Source organism: Chlorocebus sabaeus, chromosome 14 (assembly GCF_047675955.1).
Source record: "Chlorocebus sabaeus isolate Y175 chromosome 14, mChlSab1.0.hap1, whole genome shotgun sequence".
In the NCBI taxonomy this organism is placed as follows: domain Eukaryota; kingdom Metazoa; phylum Chordata; class Mammalia; order Primates; family Cercopithecidae; genus Chlorocebus; species Chlorocebus sabaeus.
In genome coordinates this window covers 9,438,838-9,465,186 of record NC_132917.1, presented here as the reverse complement: position 1 = coordinate 9,465,186, position 26,349 = coordinate 9,438,838, and the positions used below count along the sequence as shown (strand labels likewise).

At 41.6% G+C, this 26,349-nt stretch overlaps 1 protein-coding gene and 1 non-coding gene across 5 annotated transcripts in view; both read left to right on the top strand.

Moving 5' to 3' along the window:
* ADAM17 (ADAM metallopeptidase domain 17) overlaps positions 1 to 26,349 on the top strand; it is a 69,516-nt gene that overhangs the window by 23,399 nt on the left and 19,768 nt on the right. The window contains exons 5-11 of one of the 4 annotated variants that reach the window (XM_007971520.3): positions 6,032 to 6,200; positions 7,758 to 7,891; positions 11,305 to 11,394; positions 13,638 to 13,751; positions 16,682 to 16,826; positions 16,939 to 17,027; positions 23,353 to 23,505. In XM_007971520.3, coding sequence (XP_007969711.1) covers positions 6,032 to 6,200; positions 7,758 to 7,891; positions 11,305 to 11,394; positions 13,638 to 13,751; positions 16,682 to 16,826; positions 16,939 to 17,027; positions 23,353 to 23,505 — 894 coding nt within the window. Of the gene's footprint in view, positions 1 to 6,031; positions 6,201 to 7,737; positions 7,892 to 11,304; positions 11,395 to 13,632; positions 13,752 to 16,681; positions 16,827 to 16,938; positions 17,028 to 23,352; positions 23,506 to 26,349 lie in introns of those variants that run through there. The other 3 variants (XM_038006542.2, XM_007971521.3, XM_038006543.2) reach the window with 3 other exon arrangements.
* On the top strand, positions 1,500 to 1,603 carry LOC119627460 (small nucleolar RNA U13). Its single transcript, XR_005243652.1, has one exon. It is a non-coding gene; the product is annotated as a small nucleolar RNA U13 (small nucleolar RNA).

Sequence of the window (26,349 nt, the reverse complement as noted above, 5' to 3'; positions counted from 1 at the left end):
TAGGTGGTTCTCCTCTACTTTGTGGCTTTGACTTTTGGACACATGTCCTCTGTAGTTCTCACAGAAGGGAAACAGAGCTAGAGAATTAAACAGGATATTAAGGGCCAGGCTTGGAAATGACCTTCCATTCAATACATTCTAGAACACTTTATCTCTGACCTGCTATAAAGGAGAATAGGAAGATCATCGTAATTTGAGCTCAGAAAGAAAACAGTGTGGTAAACGCACAGCATTGTTTTTGCTGCAGTGCATATGTTTGCTTATTTCCGTAGAATAATTTATTCTTTTTTTTTTTTTTTTTTTTTTTTTGAGGCTGAATCTCGCTCTGTTGCCAGGCTGGAGTACAGTGGTGCTATTTCGGCTCACTGCAGTCTTTGCCTCCTGGGTTCAAGCCATTCTCCTGCCTCAGCCTCCCAAGTAGCTGGGATTACAGGCGCGTGCCACCATACCCAGCTAATTTTTGTATTTTTGGTAGAGATGGGTTTCACAATGTTGGCCAGAATGGTCTCGATCTCCCGACCTCATGATCTGCCAGCCTCGGCCTCTGAAAATGCTGGGATTAAAGGCGTGAGCCACTGTGCCTGGCCAGCTTATTCTTAAGCTAAAATGTGTGTCTTTAGGATCCAAGTTAAATTTGCTCAGATTACAATTTTTTTTTTTTTTTTTTTTTTGAGATGGCATATCGCCCTGTCACCCAGACTGGAGTGCAATGGTGCCATCTCGGCTCTCCGCATCCTCCACATCCCAGGTTAAAGCGATTCTCCTGCCTCAGTCCCTTGAGTAGCTGGGATTACAGGCGTGTGCCACCATGCCCGGTTAATTTTTGTATTTTTAGTAGAGATGGGGTTTCACTGTGTTGGCTAGGCTGGTCTTGAACTCCTGACCTCGTGATCCGCCCATCTCGGCCTCCCAAAGTGCTGGGATTACAGGCATGAGCCAGCACGCCCAGCCAGATTACTCATTTTTTTCAAATACTTCCTTTTGGAAAAATAGGAATTCTGTTTCCACCCGTACCTTTGTTTCACTAAGAATGAAAATGAGTATAACTAATATTTCATTATAAGATATTTACTTAGCCAGGCACAGTGGTTCACACCTGTAAAAAGCACTTTGGGAGGCTGAGGCGGGTGGACTGCTTGAGTCCAGGGATTTGAGACCAGCCCAGGCAATATAGGGAGACCTTGTCTCTACTCCCCCACAAAAGAAAAATTAGCTGGGCGTGGTGGTACATGCCTGTGGTCTCAGCTACTCAGAATGCTGAGGCGGTAGGATCAGTTGAATTCTGGAGGCAGAGACTGCAGTGAACTGAGATTGTACTGCTGCACTCCAGCCTGCGTGACAGAGCGAGACCCTATCTCACACATATACACACACAAAGATGTTTACTTACAAGTATAGTCATCAGATACCTTGAAGGATTTTTGCATGAAATTAATTTTTATTGAAAAATGATTTGTTATTTACAGTGGTGATTTTCATACTCTTTATAATTCTTTTTGATACTTTTATAGTTCATAAGTGTGGTGATTGGCTGTTCACACACATGTATGAGATGTGCCACCCTAGAACCTTGTTACAGTGTTAGCACATTACAAGTCTGATATGAAAAAAAATAATTCTTTCTTTTTTTTTTTTTTTGAGACAGAGTCTCGCTCTGTTGCCCAGGCTGGAGTGCAGTGGCCGGATCTCAGCTCACTGCAAGCTCCGCCTCCTGGGTTTACGCCATTCTCCTGCCTCAGCCTCCCGAGTAGCTGGGACTACAGGCGCCCGCCACCTCGCCCGGCTAGTTTTTTTGTATTTTTTAGTAGAGACGGGGTTTCACCGGGTTAGCCAGGATGTTCTCGATCTCCTGACCTCGTGATCCGCCCGTCTCGCCCTCCCAAAGTGCTGGGATTACAGGCTTGAGCCACCGCGCCTGGCCGAAAAAAAATAATTCTTTACACTTACCTTGATGTAAAAACATTGTTCATCTGCACTAAGATCTTAGGAATATAAGTGAGCAGGAAAAAATATATATCTTATTTTTAACACGTCATCATTAAATATTTTAATTATGACAGAGTCTTACTCGGTCATTCAGGCTGAAGTGTAGTGGTGCCATCATAGCTCACTGCAGCCTTGACCTCCTGGGCTCAGACAATCCCTCTCTTCTGCCTCCTGAGTAGCTGGGACTACAGGTGCATGCCACCATGCCCAACTAATTTGTTAAATTTTTGTAGAGTGCATCAAATTTTTGATGCGGTCTCACTGTGTTGGCCAGGCTGGTCTCAAATGCCTGGCTGTAAGCAGTCCTTCCGCTTGGCCTCCCAAAGTGCTGGGATGACAGGTGTGAGTCACTGTGCACAGCCATTAAATATTTTAAACTGTCACTGACTTTACCATAGCTTACTATTTATATAAATAATCCTGGGTTAAACTTGCATGGTGAGATAATATTTCCCCCAACTTTTATTTATTTATTTGAGATGGAGTCTTGCTCTATCGCCCAGGCTGGAGTGCAGTGGCGCAATCTCGGCTCACTGCAATCTCCGCCTCCCAGGTTCAAGCATTTCTCCTGCCTCAGCCTCCCAAGTAGCTGGGATTACAGGCACACGCCACTGTGCCCAGCTAGTTTTTGTATTTTTGGTAGAGACAGGGTTTTGCCATGTTGGCCAGTCTGGTCTTGAACTCCTAGTCTCAGGTGATCCACCCGCCTCGGCCTCCCAAGGTGCTGGGCTTACAGGCGTGACCCGCTGCGTCTGGCCTAATTTTTGTATTTTTAGTAGAGACGGGGTTTCACCGTGCTGGCCAGGCTGGTCTTGAACTTCTGACCTGTGATCTGCCCACCTCGGCCTCCCAAAGTGCTGGGATGACAGGCATGAGCCACCGTGCTTGGCCTCCCCCAACTTTTAGTTTTGAAAATGTTCAGCTTGTGCGGTGGCTCATGCCTGTCATCCCAGCACTTTGGGAAGCTGAGGTGGGTTGGTCACCTCAGGCCAGGAGTTCGAGACCAGCCTGGCCAACATGGTGAAACCTCATCTCTACCAAAAATACAAAAATTAGCCAGGCTTGGTGGGTTGCACCTGTAATCCCAACTGCTCGGGAGGCCTAGGCGGGAGAATTGCTTGAACCTGGTAGACAGAGGTTGCAGTGAGCTGAGGTCGCTCCACTGTACTCCAGTGTGGGTGACAGAGTGAAACTCTGTCTCAAAAAATATAAATAAATAAAAAAGAAAATGTTCAAATCTACAGAAAGATTAAAAAGTACCCTGTAGCTACAGAAAGATTAAAAACAAAACAAAACAAAAAACAAAAACCATGTAGCCCTTAAACAATTTCTAACACAATTTCTTTTTTTTTTTTTGAGACGGAGTCTCACTCTGTCGCCCAGGCTGGAGCGTAGTGGCCAGATCTCAGCTCACTGCAAGCTCCGCCTCCCGGGTTTACGCCATTCTCCTGCCTCAGCCTCCCGAGTAGTGGGACTACAGTTGCCCGTCACCTCGCCTGGCTAGTTTTTTGTATTTTGTTTAGTAGAGACGGGGTTTCACGATGTTAGCCAGGATGGTCTTGATCTCTTGACCTCGTGATCCGCCCATCTCTGCCTCCCAAACTGCTGGGATTACAGGCTTGAGCCACCGCGCCCGACCCACAATTTCTAACATAATGTCATGCTAGCTTTCTCTCTTTTTTTCCTGAATCATATGCAAATCGTTTGCAAACATCATGACACTTCACCCCTGACTACTTCTGTATGCATCCCTAGGCACTCTTTTCTATAGCTGTAATAAAAGTAACATACCTGAGAAAATGAAAAGAATTCTACAGTATTATCTAATAATCATGCCATAGTCAAAGTCTCTAGTCATCCTCAAAATCTCCTTCATAGATTTTTTTTTGGTTTTCCAATCCAAGATCCAATCAAGTTTTCTGTCTTTTAGTCAATTACTCATCAAATGATTTTTTCCAGCAACTTACTAGTAATAGTGGTAATAGGCTTAGCTTTTATTAATAATGACCACTTTTCTTTTGAAATCTTATTATAAAACTAGATTTATTACCTACATAATCTTCATAATCTTCAAGTTAGGTATTATCACTGCTTTACCTAACGAGGGAGGTTATGCTCAGGGTACTTGTCCAAGGCACATAGTGAGGTACCGTTGAGGTTTGAACTCAGATACATCTGATCCCAAAGCCAGCTGTCTTTTTCTGTGCTTCACTGGCTATACTAGGAAACAATCAATGTGAACTTAGAAATGTTTGACACAAAATAAAAAATTTTTCACTTCTATTCATAGGCTAAATGAACTTTACTAAATATGGAAGATTCCTGTAGCCCAGAAGTTGGGTTAGTTAACTTTTGAGGCCTCTGCTAGCCCTGAAATTCTGTAACCATTGTTTCTTACATCCACCTCATACATAGATTACCAAAGGTGTATGCATATCATGTTTAACAGTTTTATTGAGATATAATTCACATACTATATTATTCACCCCTTTAATATATATAGTTTTGTAGTTGTGTGTGTGTGTGTATGTGTGTGTGTGTGTGTGTGTGTGTGTATTTTTGAGACAGAGTCTCACTCTGTCACCCAGGCTGGAGTGCAGTGGCATGATCTCGGCTCACTGCAACCTCCGCCTCCTGGGTTCAACTGATTCTCTTGCCTCAGCCTCCCGAGTAGCTGGGATTACAGGCGCCTGCCACCATACCTGACTAATTTTTGTATTTTTTACTAGAGTCGGGGTTTCACTGTGTTGGCCAGGCTGGTCTCGAACTCCTGACCCCAAGTGATCCGCCTGCCTTGGCCTCCCAAAGTGCTGGGATTACAGACGTGAGCCACTACGCCCAGCCCGTGTGTGGCTTCTTTCGCTTAGAATAATGTTTCCAGAGTTCATCTACGTTGTAGCATGTATCTGTATCTTATTTATTTTTATTACTGAATAATACTCCATTGTATGGATAAACTGCATTTTGTTCATTGATTAGTTGTTGATGGACATTTGGGTTGTTTCCACTTTTTAGCTATTATTTACATTACTCCTTGTGTTTTCATTTCTCTTGGTTATATACTAGGAGCAGAATTGCTGGGTCATACGGTTATTCTACTTTTAACCTTTGAGGGCCTGCCAGACTATTTTCTAAAGTGGTTTTACCATTTTACATTCTCATCAGCATATATGAGGGTTCTGGATTTCTCTACATCCTCGCCAGTATTTGTCTTTGATCATAGTCATCCTAGTGGGTATACAGTGGTGTTTCATTGTGGGTTCTTTTTTCCCACTGGGGTTTTGATTTGCATTTCCCTGATGGAGATAAATATATTTCTTGTGTGTCCTCTACAAACCACCTGGTTCTGATGAGAGCAGTGTTCTTACAGAGAATAACTTTGCTTTGAAACAAAACAAACAACCTTTTGACTTGGGTAAACTTTAGAGTATATTAATTGTGATTTACTCTGGCCTTGTAACATTGTAAATGGAGATTTTTTTTAAAAACTGCATTCGCTGAAACCAGTAATAAGGTTCAGACCTATTGTTGCAAGTTCTGAGTTTTCTTTCATATAAATATGTTTGTTCTTTTGTGTGGATAAAGCCTAACATGGCAAAAAGATGTCAAACACCTAAGTGTTAAGGAAGCTAAAATGAAGATGCTGCATGAACAGAAACCTTGTCCAATTTTCATTACTATAGCACCATCACCTATAACAGTGCCAGTATACAGTAGATATTACATAATGTTTTGGAATGAATGAGTGGGAAATGATATGCATTTTTCTCTTCTGCATCCTCTGAAAGATTTCATAATGTGCAAAGTATGTAAAGCTTTATTTATATACAGATAAAATAATCAGAGTTTATAATCTACATGTTTACTTACCAGCCTAGAAACTCCGTATGATTAAAAATTGAGATTATTTATTTTAATAACATGACTAATCAGTTTACTTAACCTAGAAATGAATGTTATCTAAGAACAAGCAAAGAATGTTAGAATTTAGTGTCTAGGAATTGTTATTTTTTTCCATCTCAGTCATGTATATTTTCTGTTTCAGCCACTTTGGAGATTTGTTAATGATACCAAAGACAAAAGAATGTTAGTTTATAAATCTGAAGATATCAAGAATGTTTCACGTTTGCAGTCTCCAAAAGTGTGTGGTTATTTAAAAGTGGATAATGAAGAGTTGCTCCCAAAAGGGTTAGTAGACAGAGGACCACCTGAAGGTAAGGCTTAAAGAGTGTATTTCAGATAAGAAACAAACATACTACAATTGACTTCAATAGGGGTGGTTGTTATTTGATTAAAAAAATAACATGATTGTCAAGTAACTATAGTATTTGGCATGCAAATAGGAGTTTTATTCCAGAAATTTTCAACTTCTTTTGTCTATGATGTAAGAGTTGAAAACTCTAGAAAATAATGGGAACAACAAAGATTAGACTTTAAAAAAGATTAGGGAAAAGGGAAATGGAGTGATCCGAGGGAAAATATTCTTGCAGATATTTAGAAATGATAATAATGGTGGAAAGACAATCTTTAGAGTTTATAAGAAATTAATTGGTAGCAGGAGAGACCTATGTATATACTGCTTAGAAAACAAGAAGGTTATATCCATCTTGGGACAATCTATTTAGGGTCATTTAAAAAACATAACCATCTTGGAATTTTACTGCCCGAAACACCCCTGGTTAGGTTTTTTTGTTTTGTTTTGTTTTGTTTTTGCAGTGCAATCTCGGCTCACTGCAACCTTTGACTTCCAGGTTCAAGTGATTCTCCTGCCTCAGCCTCCCGAGTAGCTGGGATTATAGGCACGTGCCACCAGTCCTGGCTAATTTTTGTATTTTTAGTGGAGATGGGGTTTCACCATGTTGACCAGGCTGTTCTCAAACTCCTGGCCTCAAGTGATTCGCTCACCTCAACCTCCCAAAGTGTTGGGATTACAGGCGTGGGCCAACGTGCCAGGCCAAAGATGGTTATGTTATTACAATATTATTAAAATATATATTAGCATTTTAATATGTAAATAAATTCTTAATTTATTTCACAAGAAAGTTGTCCTATTAACACAAACTAATTTTCAATGTGAATATTTTGACATTTTTACTGTTATTTTGGTTAATTCATAAACTTCTTGTTGTAGAATATGACTGACAGCTTCATAGCCCAGCATTAGGTGAATGTTTTACTCTGTTGAGCACTATTTGTTTATTTATTTATTGATTTATTTAGAAATGGAGTCTCACTCTTGTTGCCCTGGCTTGAGTGCAATGGCATAATCTTGTCTCACTGCAACCTCCACACCCTGGGTTCAAGTGATTCTCCTGCCTTAGCCTTATGAGTAGCTGGGATTACAGGCAGACGCCACCATACCTGGCTAATTTTTGTATTTTTAATAGAGATGGGGTTTCGTCATGTTGGCCAGGCTGGTCTCAAACTCCCATCCTCAGGTGATTCACCCACCTTGGCCTTGCAAAGTGCTGGGATTGCAGGCCTGAGCCAACATGCCCGGCCTTACTCTGTTGAACACTTCTTAAAGTTTCTGTATTTGAAAAATTAAGAAGGCACTTGTCCTTGGTTTTGAATTCTACAGTGTTTAAACTTTATGTTACTTTTCACTTTTCTGTCTTCCTCCAAATTGTTTTTTTTTGTTGTTCAAGATCCTTTAGTGATATTAAGCTCACATAATGTTTGTTTCAAAAATATATTAGATTTAAAGTGTTACCATAAAACTCCTTGTTTTGGTGAATTTTGATTTAATAGTGCATACAAATTCATATTAGAGCTTGTTCATCGAGTGAAGAGAAGAGCTGACCCAGATCCCATGAAGAACACGTGTAAATTATTGGTGGTAGCAGATCATCGCTTCTACAGATACATGGGCAGAGGGGAAGAGAGTACAACTACAAATTACTTAGTAAGTATTTGATATTGCATCAAGTAATTGAAAAAAAAATTCTTGTGGGTGGGTACATTCCATGAAACTTAATGAAACCAGGTCTGTTCCAGATACTCTGTTATTTCCCTAAAATATTTGAGGGATATTCTCTGAGGTTTTTATGTTACTGTATGGAAATTATAGTTTCAAATTTATGACAACCCATTTTACCCTCAAACTAATATTTTGTGCATGTTAGAATTCATGCATATAGGGTTTGGGAGAGGTTATAATGTAGTCTTCCTCCTTGATATAAGTGAGCTCTTTAAAAACATTACTGCTATCATGGCAGTGAACCTGTGGTGTCACATGTGAATGTAAAAATATGTATTTGCATGAACCCATGTTTATCTTTTGCTTATATGTATATTTCAGAGAGGAAGGTGAGTTTTGTTCATCATGTTAAAGACCTAGTCATTGGACTTCACTTGAAATAGGTGGGACTTTCATGGTCATAACTAGCTCTAGGGCACAGAAGTGAAGGAAAGATGTAAGAAGTGCTGATACTGGATTTTTAAGCATGAACTATTATGATTTTTTTTTTTTTTTTGAGACAGAGTCTTGCTCTGTTGCCCAGGCTGGAGTGCAGTGGCACAATCTTGGCTCACTGCAAGCTCCGCCTCCCAGGTTCAAGCCATTCTTCTGCCTCAGCCTCCCGAGTAGCTGGGACTACAGGCGCCCACCACCATGCCCAGCTAATTTTTTTGTATTTTTGGTAGAGACGGAGTTTCACCGTATTAGCCAGGATGGTCTCGATCTCCTGACCTTGTGATCTGCCCACCTCGGCCTCCCAAAGTGCTGGGATTACAGGCATGAACCACCGCACCCGGCCGAACTATTATGATTTTTTTTTTTTTTTTTGAGACGGAATCTCGCTCTGCCGCCCAGGCTGGAGTGCAGTGGCCGGATCTCAGCTCACTGCAAGCTCCGCCTCCCGGGTTCACGCCATTCTCCTGCCTCAGCCTCCCGAGTAGCTGGGACTACAGGCGCCCGCCACCTTGCCCGGCTAGTTTTCTTTTTTTGTATTTTTAGTAGAGACGGGGTTTCACCGTGTTAGCCAGGATGTTCTCGATCTCCTGACCTCGTGATCCGCCCGTCTCGGCCTCCCAAAGTGCTGGGATTACAGGCTTGAGCCACCGCGCCCGGCCAACTATTACGATTTTTAAAGTCTGGGAAATCATTTTTCGTTGGCATTTTTTGCTAGTATGACCTCATTCGTCATGATTACTTGGCACTCACCAAAATGTTGTTATTGAGGGAAATAATGGAGAATGCAGCTATTCATGAAGCAAGAAGAAGCTGGGGCGGTAAAGATGTCTTTCTCATTGCCTTGCTTTTCCCATGCTGTCCATTTTATTCATACCTTCCCTTACCCTTCTTTCCCTTCCCTTCCATGTCAAGTGGATTTGTTTGTTTGTTTGTTTGATACAGAGTCTCACTGTGTTGCCCAGGCTGGAGTGCAGTGGTGCAATCTCAGCTCACTGCAACCCCCACCTCCTGGGTTCAAGCAGTTCTCCTGCCTCAGCATCACGAGTAGCTGGAATTAAGGTGTGAGCCACAGCACTCGGCCCCATATCAAGTGAATTTATTATGAGGCTAGTAAGAGTCACTGTGATTCTTGTTCCTAAGACAGAGATTCTTACTTTAAAAAGCTTCTCTCTTAATCTGGGTTTTGTATTAAGGGTCTCCTCTTATATTACTTCTTTGTTCATTACACTACAAATATGAATATAGTGAGAGATCTAGTCTTAAAATTTGTATTTTTTACAATTTCTGAGACATAACTTGTTTCACAGTTGCTGGAACAAACCTTATCAACCCAGTTTTTGAATAGTAGAATATTCTCTTTGAGAAAAAGATAAGTAATTAGCATTTTGTTCTTTCTCATGTCATTTTCCTTGGAAACGATACTGCCTGCCTTCTCCAGTTTTCCCAAATCAGAGAGTAAAAGAAGGAGGGTTGCTGAAATGAACCTTGTTCTTTCTGGCTGTCTTCTTACCCATTCCTCAGTGCTGAACTTTTCGGGGTGAGAGTGGGGGAACAGGGTTGGCAGTTGTCTGCCACTGCACCTTACTTGTTTCTGGTGAAGACATTTGAGGTACTCACCAAGAGACAGTGAAGATGGAATTATTTTTAGAAGGGAATACGGTTGACCCAGGAACAGTGCCGGGGGGTGGGGGTTAGAAGCACTGACCTTCCCTCTGCTGTCAAAAATCCTCATGTCACTTTTTTTTTTAGACTCTGTTGCCCAGGCCGGAGTGCAGTGGCGAAATCGTAGCTCACTGCGGCCTCTATTGCCTGGAACAAAACAGTCTTCCCGCCTCAGCCTCCTGAGTAGCTGGGACAACAGGTGTTCACCCTTCCTGGCTAAGTTTTTTGATTTTTAGTAGAGATGGAGAATTTCTCAGGATGGTCTCAAACTTCTAAGCTTAAGCAGTCCTCCTGCCTCAGCCCCCCAAAGTGCTGGGATTACAGGCATGAACCACTATGCCCGGCCCCTGTATAACTTTGATTCTCCAAAAATTTAACTACTAATAGTCTACTATTGACCAGAAGCCTTACCAATAAAATAACAGTCGATTAACACATATTTTTTATATGTATTATTACTGTGTTCTTACAATCATGTAAGTTAGAGAAAGGAAAATGTTATGATGAAAATCATTAAAAAAAAAAAAAAAAAAAAAGCTGGGCATGGTGGTGTGCGCCTGTAGTCTTCTGTTACTCAGGAGGCTGAGGTGAGAGGATTGCTTGAGCCCAGAAATTCAGGCTATAGTGAGCTATGATCGTGCCACTGTGCTGTACCCCTGGTGACAGAGCCAGACCTTGTGTCTGAAAAAATAAAATAAAGAAAAATCATAAGGAAGAGAAAATACATTTACCATTCACTAAGTGGAAGTGGATCATCATAATGGTCTTCATGTTGAGTAGGCTGAGGAGGAAGAGGAAGAGTTGGTCATACTGTCTCTGGTGACAAAGGCTCAAGGAAATCCACATTTAAGTGGACACTTGAAGTTCAAATCTATGTTGTTCAAGAGTCAACTGTATTTCAGGTATATTGATTGACTTTTAAATTTAATTTTTATTATTGACTGAAACGGTAGTTTTACAAAAGCCTGTTACTTATCATTTTGGTTCCATGTGCAATTGAGTACCTGAAATTTAGGTTAAACTATACCATTGTTTTATTCTGGTAACAGCACTTTAAGTTTGGGGCCAAAGGTTGGGAATACTCAGATATAGTAACATCTTAATGCTAGTTTTTGTGAAAGTAGAAACTTCTGCAGTGGCTTCTAAACTGAGATTTTTTTTTCCTCCATAGATTTTATATTGCATTGTCAGGAGAGGTAAAGAGCTACATAATGTCTTTTTTCTTTTTAAAATACACACAGATAGAGCTAATTGACAGAGTTGATGACATCTATCGGAACACTTCATGGGATAATGCGGGTTTTAAAGGCTATGGAATACAGATAGAGCAGGTATTTATCAATAGATATGGCTTATATTACTCACTTAAGTTATGTAATGTAAATATTTGTGACTTGTATCCAAAACCCAAAAACTTGTCCTTAACAATAATTGTAAATAAATTTTCTCAAATGCCAATGATTTTTTTTCTGATGAATTGTGCAGTATTTTTGTTGTTAATTAGTTCTAGATTGTGAAGTTTTCTGTCCTTAGTCTCGCTTTAGGTAGAAAGCCTTTTACGCTGCTGTGCTTTGTTCCTTCTTTGAATTCATGGCCTTTTTATTCTCTGTAGTTTCTTTACCCCCTCTGGTTATGCTTAAGTCTTTCATTAAAACTGTGACACGTACCGTTGAATCCTTAGTCAGAAAATTTACTAAAAAATACTGGGTACCTTTACAAGGCTGTATTTATATATACAGAACCTTTAGGTTCTTTCCCCTCAGATGTCTCCTTCTGATTTCTTGTAATCTGTTAACAGAGTGTGTCTAGCAATGTTATATTAGTGTCATCTTAATAGCTCATATGAAGAGTTATTTCAAATTGCTAAGACTAAAAAGACTTCTGACATAGGGTATTACTTTGGGCAGAGAGACATTTTGATATGTAAGTTATATAAATTGTTATCTCTATTTTTTTTCCAGGCTTTTTGTAGTAAACCATATTTTTATAAGTTCTACAGTATAGAATTTAGAGGTTTAAAAAAAATTTTTAAATCATTCACCATGTTTATAAATGTTAAACTTTGATATTATTTGTATAAAACTAAGAGATTTTTCCCTTTTCATTCTCTTTCACTGTTTTGCATTTTCTTTTTAAGTTATTATTTGAATAGGTAACATACACACAGTACAAAAACCAGTGAAAAGTAAGTCTCTGCAACCTGTTTATTGTTAAACCAGTTCCTTTCCCCAAAGACATTCATGTCACTAGTTTCATATGTATCTTTCTAGAGATGTCATATGCATGTATAGTGTATGTATATGTCTGTATTTGACACAACGGTGCTATACAGTACACTTTTATACCTCGTTTTTTCATTTCACAGTATGTTGGAGAGTACTTCATGTGCATGCATGTAAAGCTGTCTCATTTGTTTTATTATAAATAGCTGCATCATGTTTGAGTTTTAGGGAACCTGTAAATTTTCTTTTTGCTTTAGGCATTTGGAACCAAGTGAAGAACACAGGAATAATATAGGAGATTAAAACAGTAACTTATTTACATCTGATGAAGGATGGATTGGAGGATGTGGTTTAGATGTGCATCATGGTGGGCTTCTAAGTAGTTCTGTCCCAGATTTGACCTTGACCAGCCACCATCAAAACTGCAGAGTCCACCCCAGTAAGCTTACCACACAGTGGCAGAGGAGACCAGAACGGGCAGGCAGGCAGGCAGGGAAGAGAGACACACAGAAACTCTGAGCTGAGCATAGTTTCCTTCTTTCTTTATCTCACACTTACTAATGGGAGCCTTTGTTACTTTTTTTTCCCTTCTTTGCAGGTTTAATAGGAATTTATCTGAAATGCACATATAAGGAGAAGCCTCTGTTTTTAGTCTTTTATTCCTTTGATGCAGAAAGAGATGTATATTTTATTATTCTTTCCTAAACTGTTGACGATAGTTGTGATAATTATTTTAGGCTCCTGTAACCCAAGTTCTTATTTTTTCTTTTTTTTCTTTTTTTTTTTTTTTTTTGAGACGGAGTCTCACTCTGTCGCCCAGGCTGGAGTGCAGTGGCCAGATCTCAGCTCACTGCAGGCTCTGCCTCCCGGGCTTATGCCATTCTCCTGCCTCGGCCTCCCGAGTAGCTGGGACTACAGGAGCCCGCCACCTCGCCGGGCTAGTTTTTTGTATTTTTTAGTGGAGACAGGGTTTCACCATGTTAGCCCATGTTAGGATGGTCTCGATCTCCTGACCTTGTGATCCGCCTGTCTCGTCCTCCCAAAGTGCTGGGATTACAGGCTTGAGCCACCGCGCCCGGCAGTTCTTATTTTTTCAAAATAAACATAGAGGATATGAAAATGTAGGAGTACATTCATATTATTATAAATAATTAATTGACATGTTTTCCATACCATATGCTTCTCTGTTTGTTTCAAACATTGAATATTAGAACTGAAGAATTTATGAATTTTGGTTTTAAAATGTTTTTTTCTAGAACAATTCTTTTTTTGAACAGATAAAATAATGCAGTATTCAGAGTCTTCTGACTTATTTTGGAAGTGTTCTAAGTATATTATCTCTTTAAGTATAGATTCGCATTCTCAAGTCTCCACAAGAGGTAAAACCTGGTGAAAAGCATTACAATATGGCAAAAAGTTACCCAAATGAAGAAAAGGATGCTTGGGATGTGAAGATGTTGCTAGAGGTAGGTCTTGGAACCCTGGATATTAATACCACTTTATGATTTCTGCTATGTGGATTGTATGTGTTTTAATGAAGGAGCATATTGGAAAAGATGGAAACCCAGAAGCAGTCTCCCCCAGCTGATCCAGGAGGAACCTCATCCCATGTAACAGCATACACAACAAATAACAAAAACTCTGTGAAAAAGAAAAACATTATAAAGCAATGCTGCTGCCTTTTTTTTTTTTTTTTTTTTGAGACAGGGTTTCACTCTTATTGCCCAGGCTAGAGTGCAATGGTATGATCTCGGCTCACTGCAACCTCCGCCTCCCGGGTTCAAGCGATTCTCCTGCCTCAGCCTCCTGAGTAGCTAGGGTTATAGGCATGCACCACCACGGCCAGCTAATTTTTGTATTTTTAGTAGAAACGGGGTTTCTCCATGTTGGTCAGGCTGGTCTCGAACTCCCGACTTCAGATGATCCTCCTGCCTCGCCCTCCCAAAGTGCTGGGATTACAGGTGTGAGCCACTGTGCCCGGCCAAAGCAGTGCTTCTTAACCTTAATATCTTTGAGGATCTAATGAGGCAATCAGTGGATCTTCTCTAGAAAATAACATGGATACCGAATATATAGAGTTTTTGCACACTGTTTTGTTAGTTCGGGACACTTAGTTCTGGGCTCTCTGAAGCTTGTCAATTTATCTTTTAGGGCAGTAATTATCAAACAGGTTATGAACATGTATTGGACAGTAGAAATATAGCTTGGAGATCTGAAAGTTCTCTACAGGAATTTAAAATTTTTGTGTTTTTATTCTGGCGATTAATCTAAAGATGGCTAACTTAATCATTTTACATCATTTGGAGTCTTGCTGTATAACAGGATACTGCCATGTGATTCTAGTGTCTTGAGTTTGTGTGTGCTATTACTTTGGTGTAGAATGACTTTCTATGAAGTGATAGTAGTTATATTTTAATGTGTTGGTAAGTGTATTAGTTTCCTGTTGTTGCTTTAACAAATTATCACAAGTGGAGCAGCTTAGAACAACACTTATTTATCTCATAGTTTGCATGGGCTAGTCCAGGTATGGTGTGACTCATCTGGATTCTTGTTCAGAGTCTCATGAGGCTGAAATCAAGTTTTCAAAGCTTTAATAGAATGGAAGGATATTATAACTCTTCATCCAGATGGAGAAGCATAACGTGCAGCACCTGTGTGGTACTCATTCATACCCTGTCTAATTTGATCTGCTGAGCACCCTGAAAGGTTGATTGAGACAGCATCATTGTTGTGAAGAGGCTCAGCAAGTGTTATTGTTTATTCCAGCTGACATGACAGAGCAGCATAGGCTGGGGGACTTAACAGAAGTTGGGGTTTTCACAGTTCTGGAAGCTGGAAGTCCAAAATCAAGGGATCAGCAGGGTTGATTTCTTCTGAGGCCACGGTACTTGTGGTGTAGGTGCTGTCTTCTCCCTGTGTTCTCACATGGTCTTTCCCTCAGTGTGTGTGTATTCTGATCTTCTTATCAGGACACCCGCCATATTGGTTTAAGACCCACCCGTATGACCTCATTGTACCTTAATTACTTCCTTAAGGGCCCTGTTTCCAGATAGAGTCACATTCTGGGGTACTGTTGAGGGTTAGGACTCCAACATTTGAATTTTGGGATGGCACAATTCAACCAGTAACAGGAAGATTAAATGACTTGTCTGGTTAGTCATACAATTGGTAGTGGCAGAGGTCAAATTGAGCACAGATCTCCTGACTCCTAGAACAGCTGAACCACTGTGCCTGTGTGCTTTTCTTTGAGCCTCCAGACAGCCCATGGCAGGGGAGGAACCAAAGAGAAGAATGACTTACGTTGACAGATGCTCCTCTCCAATTTTCTTCCCTGAGGCTCCTAGAATATTCTTAGAAGCCTCACCTTTTTACCACGGAACTATCAGAATCCCCATGTAACCACACTTCATTCCTCATACAGGGCTCTCTGGCCTCTCATTTAAAGCATTTTAAACATTGAGGGTTTTGGCTAGGCATGGTGGTTCATGCCTGTAATCCCAGCACTTTGGGAGGCTGAGGATGAGGCTGGTGGATTGTTTGAGCCCAGGAGTTCAAGACTAGCTTGGACAACATGGTGTACAAAAAATACAAAAATTAGCTGGGTATGGTGATGCACGCTTTTGGTACCAGCTTCTTGGGAGGCTGAGGTGGGAGGTTCACTTGAGCCTTGGGAGGTCGAGGCTGCAGTGAGCTGTGATTGCATCACTTCACTCCAGCCTGGGTGACACAGCGAGACCCTGTCTCAAACAAACAAACAAAACCCCAAAATTAAGGTTTTTTAAACTTGGAGACGCTGGATGGTTATGGTAGAGGTTTTTAAAGTAATGTATGAAGCCCTTTTAAATTGAGAAAAAAAAAATCCTCTCAAACCTGCAGCGTTGACTTAAATGGGCGTAAAATCTTTTAGTAACATACAACTGGGTATATTTGCTTTTCTATAAGTGTATATTTATATAAATGACTGTATATTATGACACTCAAAAAAGTTTAAGATTAAAATTTCTATAAAACCAGATGAATCCTTGAAATACTTGAGAGGGATCTGTTTTGGTCTGGGGTGCTGCAATCCCGTTAACGAATTGGAGCATCTCTAGTCCTAGGCTGTATGTCTTCAGAACAGCCCTCGGAGGAGCAGTGAGTTAGTTCTGAACAGCTGGAGCAAGCTCCCGAACTCTTCCCTTTTGTGCCCCTTGCCAGATGACAGTGTCTGCCTCTCACCGGTGCAGGTGGAGGAGCACTTTAGGGAAAGAGCAAAGCACTGCACGGGGTTGTGATTGCTGGTGCTGAGCTGCATGCGGTCATGGTTCTGTTCTGGAATGTTTAGTTGATTTAGATTACATCTTTGGTCTGATGTAATTGTTAATCTAAGAATGCTTTTTTTTTTTGTCTTTCAAAGCAATTTAGCTTTGATATAGCTGAGGAAGCATCTAAAGTTTGCTTGGCACACCTTTTCACATACCAAGATTTTGATATGGGAACTCTTGGATTAGCTTATGTTGGCTCTCCCAGAGCAAACAGCCATGGAGGCGTTTGTCCAAAGGGTAAGTTTTTCCATTTCTTATGTGAATATGATGCTGAGATTATAAGCTGATTAGATTATGTTATAATTCTGTATTTAATAAGCAATTTATCTTTGTTTCCTTTTGACTTTAGCTTATTATAGCCCAGTTGGGAAGAAAAATATCTATTTGAATAGTGGTTTGACGAGCACAAAGAATTATGGTAAAACCATCCTTACAAAGGTATGTTCTTTTATTTTTAAAAGAATAGTGTTGGCCGGGCGCGGTGGCTCAAGCCTGTAATCCCAGCACTTTGGGAGGCCGAGATGGGTGGATCACGAGGTCAGGAGATCGAGACCATCCTGGCTAACACGGTGAAACCCCGTCTCTACTAAAAAATACAAAAAACTAGCCGGGTGAGGTGGCGGGCGCCTGTAGTCCCAGCTACTCGGGAGGCTGAGGCAGGAGAATGGCGTAAACCCGGGAGGCGGAGCTTGCAGTGAGCTGAGATCCGGCCACTGCACTCTAGCCTGGGCGACAGAGTGAGACTCCGTCTCAAAAAAAAAAAAAAAAATAGTGTTGAGTTTATTGTAGAACCTCAGTTATATATTTATGTAGATATTTTTTTAAAAATGTAATATATACTGTTTTTTCATTTCTGCCTAAAGAAAATTTATATATTTTTGTGAGATATATGAAAAAGCATAAAGAAGAAAATAAAAATGGCCTGTCAGCCTTCTTTTGAAACATGTGAGGACCACTGCTTTTCTCGAACCCTCCGTCCTGGAGTCCTCTGACCTGCAGCAACTCTTAGAGCTCCCTGTCTCCTAGTCCTGCGGTGCAGCTGTCATTCAAGGCATCCCACACCCTCTTATTTTCAGAACCCCGTGGTCTCCCTCTTTCTCAGTGCCATCATTTTGGTGTAGTGTATCTTGCAGGAGCTTCCTAAGAAAAGGTATATGACCTGCATATTGTTGGGATTTCACATATCTGAAAATGTCTTTATTCCACTCTTAAGCCTGATTGATAATTTTGGCTGAGTATATTCTTAGTTCTCATGTTCTCTGTGGTCTTCTGTGCATGTTGCTTTTAAAGAATCTGAAGTCATTTTGAGTTCTTATCTTTGTACGTCACCTGTTTTTTTCTCTGGAAGATCTTATGATCTTGTTTTTCTCCAGCTATGTCTGTTGAAATGTGTTTGACTACAAATAACAGAAAATTAAATAAGCAGTGGTTTAAATAAGGGGTTTATTTGTCTCACTCAACAAGAAGTTCAGGGATAGCATTTTCCGGGTGGTATAGCAACTCAGAGGTGCCCTCAGTGGCTTAAGAACAAGCAGGAGGTCTTTGTCTTCATGCATGTCACCTCATGGTTTTAAGATGGTTCTCTTCTGTGTTAGAGAAAGGAGGAGAAAGAGAACATGGCTAGCCTAGTCTGGCCCTTCTAAAAAGCTTCTCTGGAGGCTTCATCCTGGCTTTTGTTTACAACTTACTGTACAGCACTGGGTCACGTGGCTGCCCTTAGCCTCAACGGAATGTGGAAAGGTGGCTATTTTAGCTGAGTATATTGCTGCCCTGAACAAAATTAGGGCTCATTAAGGAAGAAGGGGAGAGAGATACTGGTAGGAAATATTAGTATCCAATATACTGATTTTTAATTTTTATTTAATTTTTATTTTTTTTGAGGCAGAGTCTTGCTCTGTGGCCCAGGCTGGAAGGCAGTGGCACCATCTTGGCTCACTGTAACCTCTGCCTCCCGGGTTGAAGCGATTCTCCTGCCTCAACCTCCTGAGTAGTTGGGATTACAGGTGCCTGTCACCACACATGGCTAATTTTTGTATTTTTGTTTTAAGTAGAGACAGGGTTTCACCATGTTGGCCAGGCTGGTCTCATGAACCCCTGACCTCAAGTGATCCATTCACCTTGGCTTCCCAGAGGGCTGGTTGGTATACTGCTATTTTGACTATGATGTTATACTTGGTGTATGTTTATACTTGGTGTAGGGTACAGGAAAATACTTGCAAAAGACATATCTTGAGAAAAGACTGCTATCTGAAATATACAAAGAGGCCGGGCATGGTGGCTCATTCCTATAGTCCCAGCACTTTGGGAGTCCGAGGCAGGAGAATCACTTGATCCCAGGAGTTTGGAACTAACCTAGGCAAGATGGTCAGACCTGTCTCTAAAAAATTTAAAAAAAAAAATTAAAAATTTCCATATGTATAAAGAACTGTTAAAATTCAACAATAAGAAAATGAACAACCTAATTTAAAAACAGACAAAAGAGCAGAACAGATCCCTCCAAAGATACACAGATAGCAGAGAAGCATACGGAAAGATGCTCAGCGTCATGTGTCATTAGGAAATTGCAAATTAACAACGAAGCTGGGTGCAGGTGTGCATGCGTGTCATCCCAGCTGCTTGCGAGGCTGAGGTGGGAGGATTGTTTGAGCCCAGGAGTTTGAGACCATCCTGGGCAACATTAGTGAGACACTGTTTCTATAAAAAACTTTTTAAGAAACCCAACAACAATACGCTATTACTAGCAGCCTATTAGAATGGCTAAAATCCCAAACACTGGCAACACAATTCCAACAAGGCTATGGAGCAACAGGAACTCTTCATTAATTGCTGGTGGGAATGCAAAAATGGAGCAGTCACTTTGGAAGACAGTTGGCAGTTTCTTTTTCTTTTTTTTTTTTTGGAGATGGAGTTTTACTCTTGTCACCCAGGCTGGAGTGCAGTGGCATGATCTCGGCTCACTGCAACCTCTGCCTCCCAGGTTTAAGCGATTCTGCCTCAGTCTCCCGAGTAGCTGGGATTACAGGTGCCTGCTGTCACTCCTAGCTAATTTTTGTATTTTCAGTAGAGATGGGGTTTCACCATGTTACGGGCCAGGCTGGTCTTGAACTCCTGACCTCAGGTGATCCGCCTGCTTCAGCCTCCCAAAGTGCTGGGATTATAGGTGTGAGCCACCACACCCGGCCATAAGAATGTTTATGGCAGCTTAATTCATAATTGATAAAACTTGGAAGCACCCAAGATATCCTTTAGTTGGTAAATGGATAAACTGGCACATCCATACAATGAGAAAAAAATAAAAAGCTGTTAAGCAATGAAAAGACATAGAGGAACCTTAAAAGCATACTACTAAGTGAAATAAGCCAGCCTGAAAGGCTACATACTATATGATTCCAAATATATGACATTCTGGAAAAGGCAAAACTATGCAGACTATAAAATGATCAGTGATTGCTAGGTGTTGGGGGAAGGGGGGAAGAATAGGTAGAGAGCAGGTAACTACTCTGTATGATACTTTAATAGTCGGTATAAGACATTATGCATTTGTTGAAACACAGAATATACAGCACAAAGAGTGAACCCTAACATAAACTATGGACTTCGGGTGATTTAAAAACAGGTGGTGGTGGGAGCCTATGGTCCCAGCTACTCGGGAGGCTGAGGTGGGAGGATCACTTGAGGCCAAGAGTTAGAGGCTGTAGTGTGATAACTGCATCTGTGAATACCCACTGTATTCTGTATTCTAGCCTGAGCAACTTAGTGAGATCCTTTTTTTTTTTTTTTTTGGATACGGAGTCTCGCTCTGTGTCCCATGCTGGAGTGCAGTGGCACGATCTCGGCTCACTGCAAGCTCCCCCTATCGGGTTCATGCCATTCTCCTGCCTCAGCCTCCCAAGTAGCTGGGACTACAGGCACCTGCCACCATGCCCGGCTAATTTTTTGTATTTTTAGTAGAGATGGGGTTTCACTGTGTTAGCCAGGATGGTCTCAGTCTGCAGCCCCTGTGATCTGCCTGCCTCGGCCTCCCAAAGTGTTGGAATTACAGGCGTGAGCCACTGCGCCTGGCCCGAGACCGTGTTTCTTAAAGCAGAAACAAAACAACAATGTAAAGTGGTATGAGAAAAGAAAAAGACACTAATTAGTTTTGGGGAACCTTTTAATTTCTTTCTTTTTTCTTTTTTTTTTTTTTTGAGATGGAGTTTTGCTCTTGTTGGCCAGGCTGGAGTGCAGTTGTGCCATCTTGGCTCACTGCAACCTCCGCCTCCCAGGTTCAAGCAATTCTCCTGCCTCTGCCTCTCGAGTAGCTGGGATTACAGGCATGCGCCATCATGACCGGTTAATTTTGTATTTTTAGTAGAGATGGGATTGCTCCATGTTGGTCAGGCCGGTTTCGAACTCCTGATCTCAGGTGATCCACCTGCCTTGGCCTCCCAAAGTGCTGGGATTACAGGCTTGAGCCCCTGTGTCTGGCCTTAATTTCTAAATTTATTTTTTTCTTATGGTACTTTGTTTTAGGGGGAAAAAAATCTCTCAAACTGTGTTTTTCCTCTATTCTCACATCACAACAATTATCAACACAGAAGACTTGTGTGACCAGACCAAACGTGTGGGGATTTTCCCCCACATTTCAAGCAGTAGACAGCTAGGTGTCCTCCAATTCAATTCAAGCACTCTCCATCCGGAAATAGTGTCAGATCTCACAGCTTGAGGGTTCAGTCCCTCAAGACTGACTGTTCCCTCCTCCCCACCAGTTACAAGTCTGAGCCTCCAGAACTTCTGACCAACTGGCTTCAAGTTGGGGTTTCCACGATATCTTCTTTGGGTCTGATTAATTTGCTTAAGTGGCTCACAGAACTCAGGGAAACACTTATCTTAGTTTACAGGTTTATTACATAGGATATTTTAAAGGATACAAAGAGGCCGGGTGCGGTAGCTTATGCCTGTAATCCCACTACTTTGGGAGGCCGAGGCGGGTAGATACCTGAGGTCAGGAGTTTGAGACCCAGCCTGGCCAACATGGTGAAACCTCATCTCTACTAAAAATATAAAAATTAGCCAGGTGTGGTGGTGCATGCCTGTAATCCCAGCTACTCGGGAGGCTGAGGCAGGAGAATTGTTTGAACCTGGGAGGTGGAGATTGCAGTGAGCTGAGATTGTGCCACTGTACTCCATCCTGGGCAACAGAGGGAGACTTTGTCTCAAAAAATAAAAAAAGAAAGGATTCAAAGAAATAGCCAGATGAAGGGATACATAGGGCGAGGTCTGGAAGGGTCCCGAGTACAGGAGCTTCTGTCCCCATGGAGTTGGGATGTACCACTCTCCTGGCACGCGAATGAGTTCTGCACCTTCCTTGTCAACCTCCACATATTCAGAATGCTCTCTGGAAGCTCTCTGAATCCTGTTATTTGAGATTTTATGGAGGCTTCATTACATGAGCATGAATGACAACTGTGTAGAAATGTGATTGGACAAAATGGGTATGTTCTCATACTAATCAACTGAGTGGGGAAACCCACCAAGGCCTGTCCAGGTTCTCCTTGACCTGTCTGTGCAGCATTCCTTCCTTCACAGTAAAGGGCAGGACCCTCTCTAGAATGAGAATGGGGATCTCTTGACCCACAGTCAAATTAGAGTACTGCCTTGGATCAGGTAAAAGGAGGACAGGAGAAGGTCAGAGAGAGAGATTCTGGTTCCTGGGGACTGCTCCTGAGCCCTAAAGCACCCCAACATTGTAACAGAGGACTGTAACCAGGGCTGTGGAGGGTTATAAGCCAGGAACCATGGACAGAAACATATATGTGTGTATAATAGCTCATGCTCCTTTACTTTTTTGGAGTCACAACTTCTTAATGGCTTGATTTCATGACATATTTTATTTGGTCTTCCAGAACTTTCCTCTTAAAAAAACACATAGAGCAAAAACAAAATTTGATTTGAAATTTTTGAGAGATTTTTTAGAGTCATTAGCAAATCCACTAATGAATTTTCTCTAAGCAGTTAGGAGATATTTCTCTACATTACACCTTTGGGATTTGAGTGCTTTTGCTAAAAATTTAAGTTTTTTTTCCCCTACTACTGTTTTAATATGAACATGTGGAAAGACTTCTTGTATAGAAAAATGACTTGCAAAATATTATTTTTTCAGGTTCCATGGAGTGATTTCCCCCCTTAGGAAAAAAGAAATCAGGAATTTTAAGTTTATATATATTTATTTTATTTTATTTATTTATTTATTTTAAGACAGACTCTCACTCTTTTGCCCAGGCTGGGGTTCAGTGGCCTGTCTTGGCTCACAGCAGCCTCTGCCTCCTGGGTTCAAGCAGTTCTCCTGGCTCTGCCTCGCAAGTAGCTAGGATTACAGGCACCCACCACAAGGCCTGGCTAGGTTTTGTATTTTTAGTAGAGACAGGGTTTCACCATATTGACCAGTCTGGTCTTGAACTCCTGACCTCAAGTGATCCGGCCGCCTTGGCCTCCCAAAGTGCTGGGATTCCAGGTGTGAGCCACTGCGCCCAGCTCGCCTGGTTAATATTTTTATTTTTGTAGAGATGGGGTCTCCCTATGTTGCCCAGGCTGACCTCAAACTCCTAGAGTCAAGTAACCCTCCCATCTCAGCCTCCTGAAGTGTTGGTATTATAAGCATGCAGTTCTTATTCTCTTGCTGATCTGATTATAAGGCTCTATTTAAGACAGCATAGGCCCAGCTGGCAGAAGTAAGTGATAGTTGGATATTGAGAAATAATGTTTTCTTTGCATGATTCTTAAGGAAGCTGACCTGGTTACAACTCATGAATTGGGACACAATTTTGGAGCAGAACATGATCCGGATGGTCTAGCAGAATGTGCCCCGAATGAGGACCAGGGAGGAAAATATGTCATGTATCCCATAGCTGTGAGTGGCGATCACGAGAACAATAAGGTATATGTGTGTTGAGAATTTTTTAATGTGGTTTTGAAAGAGGCTGTGTGTGATGATCATAATGAGAGCTCAGAAACGTATTCCGTTCCTAGGTGTTCCCCTAGGGATGGATCTGCAAATTACAAACTACCTTGAAACGTGGCTGTATGTTTTGGGGTGAAGCACGGTCCATCTAAATCTGGTTAAAACTATCATTTGGACTTTGTTGTCAAGTTTGATGTGTAGATTTGAGGTCTAGGAAAAATTACTAATAATGGCCTTTGTTGGAGTTCTGGATTTCAGGGTCTGGTGGGCTCAGGCTTTATGTTAAAAATTTCTCATTATTTCATTTACAAGTTGTGATTCATTTTAACTCTACAATTTACATGTTTTTTATTAACTTTTGCAGATAAACACATAGTTTGCCTTACTACAAGCCTCATGGGAGAAAGGCCCTTGTCTGTCTTATTCATAGCTCTATCTCCAGTGCCTAGTAGGAGTATCTGGCATGTAACAAATATTTGTTGAATAATTAATTGAATCATCTACTATTGAGGGCTTCTGATAGAGTATACTAGTTGATTTGGGATACTGTAAAACACTTTCAGAGACTTTAAGAGTGCTTTGACTAACTCTTAGAGTCCGAACTAAAAGTTGTGTTAATAAATACCTCGTTTTTTCATTTTATTTGAAGTTAAACAGCATAAAGCAGTGTGAGGAAAACAATAGCTGCGCTGCTGAGTTAAAGAGGGTTGGTGGGGAGAGCTTAAAGGAGTTTGATTCTAATCACAAAAGATTGTGAAGTATTTGTCCTGACTCCTATTTTGAGCCAGACTGTGGGCTAATGTGCAAGCCTACCCTGGACATAGAGGGAAGGATTACTTCTGCTTTTCCCTGGCTCTGACACCCTGCTTTCTGAAATTTCTGCCTCCTGTTCTTTTCGTGATCTTTGATTATTGCATCTCATTTTCTTTGGCTTTTTATGTATATTTTCTGCATCTCATTTTCTTTAGCTGTTATGTGTAAACAGTTCCTTCCTCTGTTACTTTGCATGTTATGTTTTATTTTTTCTCTGCCTGACAACTTGTGCCAGATAAACATTTTTCTACCCCTTTTTGTCTACTCTTCCAACTTGTCAAACTGTTGAATTTTCCTTCTCTTTTCAAAGTCTCTGCATTTCTAATCATGTTTGCTATAGTTCAGTGCTGTCCAATAGAACTTTCTGCTGTGGGGTGGGGAATGTGCTGCTTCTGCTCTGCCCAGTATAGTAGCCACTGCCCAGTGGAGCAATTGAAATGTGGCTAGAAACTGAGGAACTGAATTGTAAATTCTATTTAATTTAATTTTTTTTTTTTTTTTTGAGACGGAGTCTCGCTCTGTTGCCCAGGCTGGAGTGCAGTGGCGCAATGTTGGCTCACTGCAAGCTCCGCCTCCCGTGTTCACACCATTCTCCTGCCTTAGCCTCCCGAGTAGCTGGGACTACAGGTGCCCACTACCACGCCCGGCTAATTTTTTGTATTTTCGGTAGAGACGGGGTTTCACTGTGTTAGCCAGGATGGTCTCGATCTCCTGACCTCGTGATCCGCCCGCTTCGGCCTGCCAAAGTGCTGGGATTACAGGCGTGAGCCACCGCGCCCGGCTATTATGATTTTTTGAGGTGGAGTCTCACTCTGTCACCCAGGCTGGAGTGCAGTGGTGTGATCTCTGCTCACTGCAACCTCCGCCTCCCGGGTTCAAGTGATTCTCCTGCCTCAGCCTCCCGAGTAGCTGGGGTTACGGTGCCCACCACCATGCCCGGCTAATTTTTGTAGTTTTTGTAGGATGGGGTTTCACCATGTTGGCCAGGTTGGTCAACTGGTCAACAAACTCCTGACCTTAGGTGATCCACCTGCCTCGGCCTCTCAAAGTGCTGGGATTACAGGCATGAGCCGCTGCTCCCAGCCTATGTTTTAAATGAATTCCTTAATAAAAATATTTTTAACTAGATGAAAAGGGCTTACAGGACAAAACTAAAGTAGTTCCTTGACCTAGAAAGACAGAACCTGCCACTCTCAACTAGGCGAGCCTGTGAAGAGCAGTCTGCCGTGGGTGGGCTTCCTCCATGGACGGATGACATTCGTGAAAAGGAGTGTAGGACCTTTGAGACTGTAACTTCTTAGGAAGGTTTGCTGGAGGGAAGAGGACGTCTTATGACAAGGATACAAACAGAAGCTGCCACATCTTCAGGGATGTGTAGGCAGAAAGCCAGAGTTGAGGGCTGGTCCTTTTTTCGTTACTGCTCTCCAGCTGCTTGGGAGTTGTAACTCTGACAAATCAGTGAAGAGGTCTTCTTATCTGTTCACTGTGATTTTTAACTCCATTTTAACTTGATAAAATGGAGCCCAGAGATACATGATGTTGATGAATGAACCCACCAAAATGCCAACTGCCTGAGGCCCAGATTAGAATAACCAGACCCCTTAGACATCTGTACTGTAAAAACAGATTTGGGCCGGGCGCAGTGGCTTACACCTGTAATCCCAGCACTTTGGGAGGCCGAGGTGGGCGGATCATGAGGTCAAGAGATCGAGACCATCCTGGTCAACATAGTGAAACCCCGTCTCTACAAAAAATACAAAAATTAGCTGGGTGTGGTGGTGCACGCCTGTAGTCCTAGCTACTCAGGAGGCTGAGGCAGGAGAATCACTTGAACCCGGGAGGCGGAGGCTACAGTGAGCCAAGATTGCACCTCTGTAGTCCAGCCTGGCAACAGAGCGAGACTCCATCTCAAAACAAACAAACAAAAAAACCGAAACCAACCAACCAGATTTGAAGATGTTTTTTAAAAAGCCAGTTAGTATTTCTGTTTAAGATGAAGTCTTTGCT